Source organism: Alligator sinensis, unplaced genomic scaffold, assembly GCF_000455745.1.
Source record: "Alligator sinensis unplaced genomic scaffold, ASM45574v1 scaffold235_1, whole genome shotgun sequence".
Lineage (NCBI taxonomy): Eukaryota > Metazoa > Chordata > Crocodylia > Alligatoridae > Alligator > Alligator sinensis.
In genome coordinates this window covers 863,252-877,708 of record NW_005842042.1, presented here as the reverse complement: position 1 = coordinate 877,708, position 14,457 = coordinate 863,252, and the positions used below count along the sequence as shown (strand labels likewise).

General features: G+C 44.1%; 1 protein-coding gene across 4 annotated transcripts in view; it reads right to left on the bottom strand.

Annotated features, from left to right (window-relative positions):
* The window catches only part of PNPLA7 (patatin like phospholipase domain containing 7), a 269,446-nt gene that overhangs the window by 69,035 nt on the left and 185,954 nt on the right, over positions 1-14,457 (bottom strand). For all 4 annotated transcript variants that reach the window (XM_014519499.2, XM_025203018.1, XM_014519500.2 and 1 more), the window contains 3 exons: positions 11,193-11,361; positions 9,853-10,035; positions 1,695-1,813 (listed from right to left, as the gene is read on the bottom strand). In XM_014519499.2, coding sequence (XP_014374985.1) covers positions 1,695-1,813; positions 9,853-10,035; positions 11,193-11,361 — 471 coding nt within the window. The remainder of the gene's footprint in view (positions 1-1,694; positions 1,814-9,852; positions 10,036-11,192; positions 11,362-14,457) is intronic.

Here is a 14,457-nt window from a genome sequence, read left to right as displayed (position 1 = left end):
ATATGCCCTGGGCACGTTCCTGAACAAATACCACCTATTTAGCGATTCTAAACACAACTGAATATGAGTGAAATAATTTGGGTTTTGTGAATGAGGACAAAGATGCATCAAACAAGCAAGAAGCAAACAAGCTCTCTCCCGTCTCCACTTTTGAAAACCAGCAGGTTGTATCTAATAAATTAACAACAGAACGCAAAATAAACAAGTTGAGGCCCCAGATCTGCTTCTATGTTCCCTTCCTAGCACTGGCATTGAGCCAAATTGTATTTACAGAAGAAAAGAAGAGAATATCAAGTTTCTGGAATGAGCTTCATTGCCAGAAATACAGAAGCATGCTATGTTCTGGAGTGACGCAAGCTGTCGCGTAAAGGGGAGACACTAAATAACATGTAATAAAAATGAGTGCTCTGTACTATCTGGCAAAACATCCTCATCTCTTACGTATTTAGCAGGATGAAAGTTCTCCTTGGGCTCTCCAAACCGAGCAATTGCTCTCTTGTTTTTCATCATTCAGTGAAATTCAGGAGGCCACCACTCAGAAGGCCAGAGAAGGATGATCTTTAACATCTTAACAAATGAGGAAATTAAATAAAAATATCTTTGGGTCAGAAAGCTGTATGGGTGAGCAAGATAATGACATCACTACCAACACCCAGAGAGAGAACGGAGGGGCTGGCAGCCAGAATGTCAGATGACTAATTAGCCAGGCTGGAGTGCAGGAGACAGGAAAATTCTAACCCTCGCTATTCTGAATATTCCCTCTATGAACACCCTGGCCCAAGCACAGAAGTATGACATTTCAAGAGTTTTAAATAGACAAAATGCTTAATGAATAAATAGCTTCCTATGAATTGGGAGAGAAGAAATCTCCAGGTTGCTAATTTATAAAAGAGCTGAGAGTCCATGGCTGGTGATGAGTAAGAATAAAATGAAACCTGGGCTGCTTCAAGTAGAGAAATTTGCATTTCTCTTTCATGGCATGCCTACGTTTGCCCCAAGAGAAAGCTTTAAGAAAGAACACCATGATTCTTGAAGGCATACATTGTAGAAAAATACGCACATAAACAATCTACCTTTAAAAGCCCACCAAGACTCTGGTTAGAATTCTAATGGGAAAGAACTGCGATGGGCCAATGGGTGATGGTTTGGTTGAGTCTGAAAGACTGTGCCTTTTCTAGTAAAGTAAGCTTCTCAGAAACCAAAAAATGCAGGGAAGTTTCTGTCATGCTATAAAAAAACAGCACGTTAGGGTATGAGCCTTTCTTTGTGATCAAAAATTATCTAACTTCTTTTGAGGGGTTTGAAATACTGAGAGTCATTTCTCAAAACCAAAACCTGCACCAGGACAGAAGCATCATTTTAGACTAAAAAGCAGAGAGAAGTCATTGTGCTGCCCTGTGTCATATCTCAATACTAAGACCCATGGAAAAGAGAACTCTCACTTTGGAGAAAGCTAAGATATACACGCTTGTTAAATACATCCTCATATGCAGCAAATGGAGTCTTTTGCTACTGGTACTCACACATGCACAGAGGGTCACTACTGCCTCAAGCTCATGGAACAATCCTGGTTGACCCTGCCAGCAGCGATGCCTCCAGTCGAGTGACAGTGTATTCACCTTGCAGCACTCAGGGGAGATATAGAAGGGCTAGAGCCCTTCATAGCACACAAAGAAAAACATTATGGCACCTACCTTGCCCCACCACCTCCAAGCACTAATGCAATGGCATTCCCAGTCAGAACACGAGCAAGTCGTGAGAAGTCAGAGTGACGGTCTGGCGGTTTCTGACACACTCGCTCGTACATTTCTACCTGCAGGAAACAGTGCAAAAGGAAGTGTGTGAAATCAGTTTCAAGCATGGATACTTACAACAGAAACGTGACAGAAGGAAACAGCCTGTCAGTACAGTAGCCCCTAACATCTTGTACACCTGTGAGCAATGGCAGAACCTGCAAGTCTAACATCTGTCTCTACAGCGACAAGAGAAAATGCACCACCAATCAGTAGAATAGCTGCAATATCTACCGTCACTCACTGATGAACAGATACCATTAATACAAAGTACTACAAGGGAGCGGATGGCTGTACTACCAAAGACAAGGCACAAAGCAAGAACCAAACAAGTACAGTAAAAGCTGCGTTATCTGCCACCTTACAAGCCGGCATGCTCTATTAACCGGCATGCCAACTTGGAAGGTAAAAGCGAAACCAGAAGTGCTCGGTGTGGCACTTCCGGTTTCACCGAGCCCCCACGGCCTGGGGCAAAGCAGCCTGTGCTGCCAAGCCTCATGGCTCGGGGCATAGCAGCCTGCACGGGGCCCACCTCCCTGTCCCTTGGGGCCCGTGGGAAGGACAGCGATGCAGCAAGAGGGCAGCAACGCCCCGGATGCGGCAGGGGAGGCAGTGGCCCCAAACAGGCAAAGATGCCTGTTCAGGCCTCTCAGTTAACTGGCATATTTTGTTATCCAGCACCCCCCATTCCCCATGGGTGCCGGATAACAAAGCTTTTGCTGTACTACACATTATCTTTCTCTACCTCATACCTCTGTAACAAGTGGCAGAATTTCTGGATGGCACAACACCTCCCCTGAAGCTGTTCTGTTTTGGGCTGGGGGTATAAGGTTACTGGGGAACTTCTGCAGTTCAGCTCTTTTTGCCACAGGTTCTCAACCAAGGAGCTGTGAATAGGTCAGTGTCACAGCCACCTTTCTCTTTTAGAGATGGCTAGGTGGGAAGGATTCTAAAAAGTTATCCTTGTGTAATATGGGGGCACAGTACAGAAAAGATGAAACAACTGATTTCTGATAAATCTAACACTTGGTATCCAATCTCTACTTTAGGGCTTTTAGCTGGATTAATTCAATCCCCCATCCTTTGACAATTAGCGCCCCTGCCCTCCCTTCTGCTATCTTCTTTGCAATCTACTCCTCAACTGTCAGTCCTCCTGTATGTAGTCTGCTGTTTCTGAGTCTCCCAGGTCTTCCTTCACCCCAAACTGGTTAGCTAGACTAACGAGATAATCCCAAACTTAATAAAATGAATCTGCAGTGTCCTTTTAGACCTTTGGATAATCAGTATTGTACATCACTGCCTGGTCTCAGCAGTGGGCCAGCTCACCATAGTATTTCAATCTTTGACAGCTTCCCAGAGAAGTCAGTCATATATTTAAGTGACCCAGTTAAATGTCCAAATTAATGGCAAATGCCACTGCTCATGCAGGCATACACTATTACCACTTGTTTGTTTCTTGCCTCTTTCATCCCCTCATCTCTCTATCCTGTCTCCCACTAGAACCAAGATCTTTCCATTTCACTCTCCAAATCCCAACAGGAATAAGTAAAGACCCAGTTTTTTAAATTCTTTCATGTGAAGTCCTTTGTATATCAGACTATTTACTCTTCCAATCCTGCAACAGTCCTGAGGAAATAAAGGAATTTTCACACATAGCTAAAAGAATAATAGCCCCCAGGCAGTTAACAAAAGAATGGAATAAATCATAGGAAGACGGGGAATTAAGGACATGAAATATAATCCTTTGATGTTCTAATCATTTTGACATTATCAATTCTCGTTGGACCAGCAACATTAGTGGAGAACAATGAAGAACCATTTATTTAAGTACAAAACTTGTTTAATGTGTGGGAAAGAATGATCTGAAACAAAAATGTCAGGTGTTCAGTGCAAAATATCCATAACAGCTTTCAACCAATAAGGCCAACAGATGAATATGAATTACAATGAAACTGTACTTCAGGACATGCTGCCTTTATTTTACCACTGTCGTTAGTTAGTGTATCAATACCTGAAAATCCAAGTTCACCATACTATAAGCAAGTGAGCAGAGCTACACATATGTAGAACAGATTACACAGATCTTTATCTGCTTTCAATGTATGTAGAGTGGTTACTGTAGCGTACGAGTGATGCTGTAGCCAAGGTGGTCCAGAAATTATGAGAGAGGCAAAGATTTCTTAGGGTGATATCTTTTATTGGACCAACTGTGTACTAAGTAGACAAGCTTTTGAGTTTCTCTCGCCCCCTCCCACTATGCTTCTTTATTATGCTGTGCCTGGCTCTTCTGATCAGACCTGATGTAAAATGTCTTTGTAACAGGGTTACCGTCCCGGCTAGGTATCCACCTCCAGTCTTCCCCCGTCTCTGGGCAATCTGCCCACTCCACTTTCCTGCCACGCCTTGAGCAAAATAAAGTTCAGCTGTTACTTGAGCAGGAGACTATCTTCTGTCCACCCTGATGACTAGGTTCACACATGCATGCTCCGACCACCCCTGTACATGCCCCATGCCTCGCAGATGTTCCACTGTGTGTTACCTCTCCAGCCTAGGTCCAGAGCAAACTGGGCACACAGCTGTAGCTCTACTATACTACCCCGGAGGGCCACTCTCATGTCACCCCTCTCTCATGGGGGTCCCATTCATTCCACTGGCTCTCACCCACAGACACAACCCGAGCAGAGTGTGTGGCCCACAGCAAATCAGCCTGTGCGGGGCCCCACCTCCAGATGCGAGGAAGGTGGCAACAGATTCAGCAGAGGCGGGGGGGTGGGAGGGCCAGATGCAAAGCCAGCAGCAGTGCAGAGTTGCCATAGCCGCTCTGCCCAGATCCGCGGCACCCTGCGAAGCGTGGGACCTGGGGTGGTTGCCCCAATTCACACCACCCCCCCAGGGCGACCCTGCTCACCCATCCTCTTTCATGCTGCCACCGAGTCAGGCTGAATCTCCGCTGAATCAAATCAGGGACCAAAGCTTCGCACAGCCCTATTCCCTTACCTCCAGGTGGTTGAGCAGGAGCTCAGTCAGCTGATGTTGCTGCCTCCCTTGCTAACAACCAACTGCCCTCTTTATATATCTGGCCTGCACTTGAAAATGGCCACTGCAATCAGCCACCTGGCAGCTGCCTGCTCCAGTCCTTAAAGTGGCAAGTACCAAAGGTGCACTGCTACAGTCTTGCATTGAAAAGCTTGTCTAATTCTACTACACAGTTGGTCCAATAAAATGTATCATCTTAAGAAATCCTTGCCTCTTGCAGAATGGTTACTGCAATACAGGGGAGATTTCTAAAGATGTGAAAAGTCATTAGGAAGTAGTGTGCGTTGATTCATGAATGTGGTAGAGTCAGGGTGATGTTGCCTCCATTCATGAATGGAATTGGCATAAATATTTATCCTTAAAAATACCTAGATTTAAATACCTAGTGACCTCAGTTGTAGATAAGAATGAAACCCACTGTGCTTGAAAGAGAAAGGACTTGTCTTTGATTCATCAGCAGAGCTGTTCTTTTTCCTAGATAAATAATAATAGATATTATATCTTGAGAGCTGGCCGGTGTGCCCTAAGAAGCTTGCTTACTGTATCCATTCAGTGTTCAGCATTTCAGAACAGAAATGACCAAAAGTTACCTAACAAATTCAAATGTAAAACCATTCACAGAACAGAAGCTTTATATCATGCCTCAACACTTTCCCTCCCACTCAAAGCAGAACTCAAGCAGATGATGAAAATAAGAAGAGAAGCATGAGGTGCATCTGCCTTACTGAAAAATTAGAAACTGGAAGATGCTGCCAGACACCTTCAGCTCTGGGCTGATGAGCCAACACAACAGCACTTTGCTAATTAATTACTGTGCTTACTAAGATTCTTGTGTTTTTCCTGATCAGAAAGTGCAGCATGCAAGATTTAAACAAAAGCAAATGATATTGCCACAAGCTGCACTCACGGTTCACAACCTGAAAAGGGAAAGCAGAAGAGTGTTAAGTATGGAGAGCCAAAATTAGCCACGATGTCACTGTGATGTTAAGCATTCAAGCTTCAATACAGGCAATAGTTTTAATGCCAGTGCTGTCGACAGCTGCACTTGTGATACTGGTACTGTTTGCATGCAGAAGGTAAAGATCTTGAGGAGGTCTGCCATTTCATGGAATGATTTCACTTTTGAAAGATTAGCAGACAGATCCAAGCTGTTCATGCAGCAGGTCTCTAAGACCTATCATATGCTTTCAGCCACAAGGGTATGATCTAAACATCTAAAAAATAATTAATGCTTTTTAAAAAAATGCATAAGAAAATTCAAGTATGATATTTGTTTCTTTCCAAGATGTTTTAACCCGTCATTATTCACAGACTAATGCAAGGTGAGCTGCTGCTGGTGCAGGTGGTTGGGTTTTTTTTCAGAAGACTAATTTATAGACAAGAATCAAATATTCTGCTTCCGTGTTGACCAGTCCTCTACAGAAAGGATATAACCAGCTGAAGACCGATACAGGCCTACAGGAAAATATGAAAAAGGCTTCCTGTAAGGCCCATCTAAGCAGCAGCAAATGAACAGGGTCTGTCCATCTGACACTGGTTGTCAAGAAAATATCCTATGTGACTTCTTGACACTAGGCAGTAAAGATCCATATGACAAATGCTTCCTGGGTGACAAGCTGCTGGAATGGACAACAGTGTCTCCACTGAGAACTAGTGACTGCTCAAGGATTTCAGGTCAACATCTGCTTTGATGCTTCTGGGCTTTTGTGAGTCTATGATGAAACCCAGTGCATCTCAGAGATTTACAGGAGAATGTACTGTATTGGTCTTGGTTTATAATCAGAAGATACATCATAGCTCTTAGTGTGGGTGTTCTGTTTAAAGCTTTATAGCTAACTTGGGTACCTCTACTGCACTAACTACAGTGAAGATCCACCCTTTCGTCCATCTTCTCCTTAAAAAGTTTGAATATCTTTTGTGGTCACTGAAGAACTACTTGGTTTCAATATTTGTAATACTGTTCCTCAGCCTGAGAAGATGATATGTTCCCCACACAGGAGAGAAGACGGCCCCTGTAGATGCAGTGGCTGCTAACAAACAACTTTGTGATAATCGAGTCTGTCGTCTCATTTGTGGGTGACAAAACAACAACTACTAGAAAATACACGGATGAGGACAGTGCTTAAAAGAATAAAACTGATATCTGCAGCATAGTACTGGTTGGATCTTCCTGCCTATAGTACCTTATTATCTCTGGAAAAGGCACAGTACAATTTCCTGGGAGGACGGTCAGAAGGCCAGTGTTAAGCTATTTGGCTGGCTGGGCACTCCTTGGGGACTAGGACAATCTAAAGAATCTGCATATCACTTCTGTTTATCAAACTTGATTTATTCAATTGCTCTACTTTGCTTTAATTACATTTTCCCTGCTGCAATCAAAAGACTCCGCTTCATCTTTGGAGCTTCGAGAAAAATGTTTGCCTGCAGCTAACAATCTCCTCCAGTCTTTCTTGGAGATCAAGGACTTGCATGATCATTTGGCTAGAATTTTCACTTTATTAGGGGAAAGAAATCCTCCTGTGTTTTTTGTTATGATCTAGGACAGAAGCTGTTATCTCAGAAGGAAGGGGCAGAGGAACACTTAGGTTTCATCCTCTTTCCTGGCTCAGCATCTGGGAGAAAATGTGATATTAGGACTTATTTCAGGTGGGCCATTTTGTCAGCCTAAGAGTGGTGGGAAGCCAGCAACTAACAAGTTCATCAGGGAAGGAGAACTGATTGTCACTAGCAAATAACAGGAAGGAACTGGAAAACTCTGGGGAAAACTCCTGATTTTGTCTCTGTGAGGTCATAAATCAGTTAAACCCTGATATAACCTTAACACCTGGAGAGTCACAAATAGACATGATGGACTGATTTAACCTCTGGCTGATGCTGGAGTGATTGCAATCTGCTCTGCCTCCTCTAGTACACTGAACAGAGGTAGGGAACATCTTTAAATTGCAGCCTAAGCCCCCCCTACTCAGAACTAGGGAGTAAGCAATTCCTCTGACTTAAGAGTTATGTTTAATTATCTTTTTTACCCAAGGTACCTTGGGTATAGATAGATCATGAATTCCCATTGCCCTGTAAAAGAAGGGGACAACCCAGAAGGCACAGACATGTGCTTAGTCGTTATGTTAATGGTATAAGCAAAACTGATTGGATGGGATACTAATTTATTTTTGATGTAATCAGAATGTATCCTACAAATAGGTTTTTGTCAACTTCGCAAAATACAATCACTGTTAAAAGATGCTTGCCTCTATGATGTTTAAAGAAAAGACCTAGATCAAGCCTTCCAGCCACGTTTTATGGGGAAAAATACTAGTTAGCATTTATTGACACATTTTTCAGCTATAAACAGAAAAACTGATGCAAAGAGGACAGGACTGAAGTGTGAGGTACATAATCCATATTTAAGCACAAACTAATAATGTGCTGATTTTCAAATTGTAAAGCAGCTAGCACTCCTACTGATTATGTAGACATGGAGATGATCCCCAAGCAAGCAGCTGACTAAAGTCATCCAAGGACACTTACGTATGTTTGACTATTTAAAAATATTCTCTCACGCAGAACACACAAAAAATTTATCCACATTAATGATCAGACTCTCTGCGAAGTCAATCATATCATTTCTAATATTTGTCTGTCAAGTGTCTTAAAATCAGATACATCTTGCACTGTAAAGTTGAAGAAGTGACCACCATAGAACAAGTGACTTACAGGTAGCACTTATAAATGCCTGGTATAATTTTAGGGTTGTTGGTTGTATCCCTGTTAGTCTAAGGACATAGGCAGACAAGGTTCTTTGGGTAAATGGGATATCTTTTATTAGACCAACTAAATAGTTGGAAAAATTGTTCTTTGCAAGCTTTTGGGCACAAACACCCTCCTTCAGGTATAGGGAGAGTTCGCTGGCTTTATATGCTGTCCCAGATAGAATAGAAGCCAATATGCAAAATGCAGGTCAGTGAAAATGCAAATACATGGCAGTGAGGATCAGGGGCCATGGGAGACAATAGGTGTGAGACAGGTAGGTGGGGGTGGGGAAAAGGGGATGTTGACTTGGTGAGAGAATGTAGCTGGTAAGATGTAGAGAGGTTACCTAGGGTTATCAGATGGCTAGCAGGTTATAATGTGCCATAAATTCAATGTCTATACTTAGTCCATGATTTTTTGTATCCAATAGATTTATGAAGTGAAGTTCATAGGCTCTTTTAAGAAAGGTGTTCTATAAATTCCCTTTGAAGATCAGAACTGAGAGATTGGAGAGAGAGTGGTTGTCTTATGAGAAGTGTGCACCCACAGGTAATTGGGTATTTTTATCTTTGATAGATAAAAATATAATTTATTTTATGTATTATTATGTGTAAATTTTCCCGTTCCCCAGGTTTTGCAATAGAATCACAAACTAGACCTTGACTGCATCAGCTTGGCCATCATCACTGAACAGCTACAAGTACACTGCATGATACAAGAGATGCACTAAGCAACTTAAGTCAAAGTTGCAACATTTCCTCCCAACTCACATCTCACCTCCCCAATAAAACACTGAAGAAATTCATAAATAGTATAAGGAAAAACGCAACAAATGCTAAACTAAACCTTCACAGAAAATGCAACTAGCTATATAAGGCAGAAAACCTTGTTCTTTTATGCCGCAAGAAAGTTTGTTAATACATGCGTGATTTCTGGAATGCAGCCCTCTCTTCTTAGCAAGATCTCTGTAAAAACTAAGAACCCACCAATAACACGGAGACCCACATAACAGCTATACATATTTCATCAGGTCCAACAAATCAAAAGCCACATACAAATCCATCAGTCTCTAAATCCGATGTCAATCAAGGAACTCTATTAAGCGGTCTGCTGTAAATTAGGTCTTTGATTAATGGAGACCATATCTATGTAATAACCTATGTAGTCACATAACAGTATGATGCACTGACATTATCTCAAGTTCACTTTAATGCATAAATAATATGATATAGGTTTTACAGGTATAGAAGGAGGCTACATAGGGGGAAGTGTTCCTTACCAGCTTGGGCAGGCTCCTTCGGGAAAAGACTCTACGAGGACAGCGGAGGTGAAGATGAGCAGAGCACCAGCTCCTCATGTTGAGCCATTCCACAGTTCGGCAAGGAAGGGGACCATCCTCCTTGTGGAGCAGGATCAACTGCTTCTGGGCTCGAACTGCTGTGTTCTCCAGCATCCTTTCCAGCTGAAGTATACCACAGACACACAGAGTAAGGATATCAGTTCTCTGTTATATCAGACAACTGAATAAACTTGCACCATATCTGTTCCTCTCCTTCTTACCATCTTCCTCTTATTCCCATCTGTATCTCCAAATAAATTTAGAAATGTGCACACTAAAAACCATCATACAAGGGTAATTCAGGCAAATATGTTCATGTCTTTGGATTTATATGACTACTCCCAACAATAGTAGGTAGCTAATTTTTCCCTACTTTGAGCTCAGCAATCAGATCTTTATACACATAATAAGGTAAAAGTCTTTGCAACTCTGAATTAGCAGGGACTTATACAGAACAGTTTTATTAAACATGGTGGACACTTTATGCATATAGTGCTGAATGTAAACCTAAACATGCAGTGAATCAACATACAATGCTTGTGTAACATGAAATCTATTTCCTATTTCAAATCAAGTTTACAAAGGCTTAACGCTGCTTCTTAGTGGATTTTCAGCATGTTTTAAATTAGGCTGGGAATTTTTTTTTCTTTTTCCTGTTATCCAACTGATGGCAACATAACGTATGTCACTGCTAGCCTCTATGCACCTACTTATTTCAAGGCAGAGGCAAGACAGAGGAGTGACATACAAAATAACTGCAGAGGGTCACATTTTTCAGACTCCCTGGAGCTTCAGATAAGTTTCTAGGACTCAGAATCCAATCAACCTTAGAAACACCTTTTTAGGAATCATGTCCCAGGCAAAAGGGACATCAACAGTCAGAATCCAAAATAAAGTAAATGGTGGAACAAAATGCACTTGAGAGTCCGTGTCATAATGCATGAACTCCTCCAAAATAATGCAGTCCCTGTGACTTAACTTGAAAATTTGGCTGAGATAATAAGGAATTCCTTAGAGGAAAACAGCTTTTCAAATTGTGTGTGAAAAGCATTTTCTTACTGTGGTATGAAGAGAAGAAATAGTGAAGCAATGTTAAATGGGTTAGAATGCTATTTAGGGCCAGTAAATTCTTAAAATTTGCAATGCACCTCTTACAGAAGTTTGATTCAGTTATTTTTCAGTCCAAAGGGTATCAGACCCAGTAAAACTAAACAGCGCAACTTTTGCATAATTTTGGCAAACCCTAACAGGAAGAGATGAGGGAGAAAAATATTCTGCACCTCTCCAACAGTGGGCTCCTGTTCTCCTAGTCCAACGATTAGGATGCAGTCAGCCTGTCGGATACAGCGCTGGGTCCATGGAGTAAGGGTACTGTCTGCCTGGTAGAGCACAATGCGATGAATATCCTCCTGCTGCCCCAGCCAGCTACTGAGTCGATACTCATGAATACTGGAAGACACAGAAACATAAAACATCCTTCTCCCCAAACAGGAAAGTTTTCAGTCTGATGACAGGACAAAAATCAAGAAAGGAAGAGGAAATATGGAAGGTTATCAGCAATTTTGAGCGTCACATGACATGCTCTGATCACCCTATTTTAAAGAAGCGTTTCTCTTCTTTTTTGCCTATTTTAGACACTATCTTCCCAACTGTGTGTGGGAGGGGTGGGGAAGGGGGGCAAGAGGTGAGGGGGAATCTATTCCCCCATCCACAGCACCATTGGTAAAATCTCAGCTGCTCAGGTCCACTGTCACTGTGCTTTGGGAAAACACAACCTGGAAAAAACAGAAGCCAAAACAAATCTTTTCCTATCCCTCAAACTAAACTAAATTTCATTGTTTTATGCCCCAAAAGATACCAAACACAAATCAAATCTACTCTTTCCAACAATAGCAACAAGCTGGGACTCCAAACCAGCAGAGCAGTAGCAAAGCAATGACACTCCCCAGCAGCCCTCTTCTCCAATCTGCTAACACTGAGGATGCTTTCAAAGCAACTAAACCCTGCAATGCTGGTTCATGGCCACTACCCAAATTTAACTGTGTTGTTCCCAAGGTGTAATGTGATCTGGCTTTTAGAGTCCCAGACATGATGTTGGGATATAGATTGCATAGATTTTTAAAGTTGGAAGGGACCTCAGCAGATCATCGAGTCCGACCCCCTGCCCTGGGCAGGAAAGAGCGCTGGGGTCAGATGACCCCAGCCAGGTGCTTGTCCAGTCTCCTCTTAAAGACCTCCAGGGTAGGGGAGAGCACCACTTCCCTTGCAAGCCCATTCCAATTCTGGTAACCCTTATCATAAATAAGTTTTTCCTGATGTCCAACCCAAATCTATTCTGTCAATTTGTGGCTGTTGTTTCTAGTTACCCCAAGGGGCATCCTGGTAAGCAGAGTATTTCCTATTCCTTGCTGCCCCCCTGATAAATTTGTAGATGGCCACAAGATCACCTCTCAGTCTTCTCTTGCGGAGGCTGAAGAGATCCAGGTCCCTCAATCTCTCTTCACAGGACCTTACCTGCAGGCCCCTAACCATATGAGTACCCCTCCTCTGGACCCTCTCAAGGTTATCCACATCCTTCCTGAAGTGCAATGCCCAAAACTGGATGCAGTACTCCGCTGCGGCCTTACCAATGCCACATAGGGTGGAAGTATCACCTCCTTAGACCTATTTGTGATGCACCTGCTAATGCATGATAGCTTTACTTATCACTTCGTCACATTGACAACTCGCGTTCATCTTGGAGTCTACTATGACTTCGAGATCCCTTTCTGCCGCTGTGCTACTTAGAAAGTCATCTCCCAATCTGTAGGTGTGGTGGTGATTTTTTCCCCCAAGGTGCAGCACTTTGCACTTATCTTTGTTAAACTGCATCCTACTCTGTTCTGCCCACTTTTCCAACCTGTCCAAATCTACCTGAATCCATTCCCTGCCCACCAATGTGTTTACTTTGCCCTATAATTTGGTGTTGTCTGTAAATTTGGACAGAGTGCTCTCCATGCCCTCATATAATACTGCCAGAGCAGGGGTAAGCAAAATATGGCCCGCAGGCTAGATCCATCCCACCAAGTATTTTCATCTAGCCCGTGGTGCCCACCAATAAATTGTGCCCAGCCCAGCCCTTCCACCCACGAGGGTGGAAGCGAGGCACCCATGTGTACACACAGCCCCAAACATACACTGTTGCCTGACTCCCACTCTTGCGGGCAGAAGGGCCTGGCCAGTGTGCAGCTTCCATGCAGGGCTGCTGCTGCTGCAACCCCTTGGGACTGTGGGGTGGGGCTGCAGCTGGGCAAGAGCATACAGCATGAGGCTGGGGCTGGTGGCAGCACAGATCCCATGCTCAGGGGAGTGGTAACAGCGTGGAGCTTGGCTGGGCAGCGTATAGGTGCGAGTAAGGGTGGGGGGATGGCACACTCCTCCCATGGTGCACAGCCCCCAGCAGGTGGTGGTAGCAGCAGCAGCAGGTGGGGCGCAGGCATCTGGTGGGGCATAGCTCCGGCCAGCACTGCACATTGCAGCGAGGGGCACAGCCTCCACTGGGCAGGTTTCATCGCTGGTGCGCCAGCGCTGTGCACTCGCACAGCAAAGAGGGAAGCCCCACATGCTGGAGCCAGCTGCCTTCCTCACTGGGGCTGCGTGACACCAGAGAGACGCCTCAGGTGCTGGAGCCGGCTGCCTTCCCCACCCCCCCCAGGGGAAGGCACCTGGGGCTTTCCACCCCTGCAGTGCAGCCCTGGCGGGGAAAGCAGCCGGCTCCAGCACACAGGGCTTTCCTCCTGTGCCCAACAAGTGCAGGGGCTGTGCGTGAGTGGCAGGGAGTGCCAGTGATACAGACGGCCCGAGGGAAGATACACTCCTTGCTGCAGTGTGCAGCACTGGCCAAGTTGCGTCCCACTGGATGTCTGCACCCCAAGCACCCTGCCTCCTGCGGCACCATAGGGAAAGTGCGGGAGGTCCCCACACCCTTTGTCACACCCCACAACCCCCCACATATATACAACCTCCAACCATTGCCTATACCCACCCACACAGCTATACCCCCTCACCAATCCCCACAAACACACCCCCATATTCTACCACCCACCCAGCTGTGCACACACATCCCACACCCCACCATACACCCCCACCCACCCCCATCCCACCATACAGACACACACACATCCAGACCCCACCATACACCCCTCCCACAATATACAAGACTAAGAATTTATTTTTGAGTTATTATGCAGTGACCTCTATATACACTACACAAACACATATCATGACAAAAATATTTTTTGGAATAAAATTACAATACATTATAGTAGGTGTTTGATTTTTAGTGTATGATTTGGCTTTTTTCTGGTTCTAAGTTAGCAAACCCCCCCCCTCCAAAAGTAGTATTTCTAGAAGGTAAGGGGAGGGACTTCTAGTGGCAAAGGTCAGGGGTTAGAGGTGGGACTTCTGGTTGCAAGATGTCAACAAAGGAGAAGGGCAACTGTCAAGGGGCAGGGCTACCCATGCAGCCCTTGACAGCTCACCAAAACTCATTAAGTGGCCCTCCAC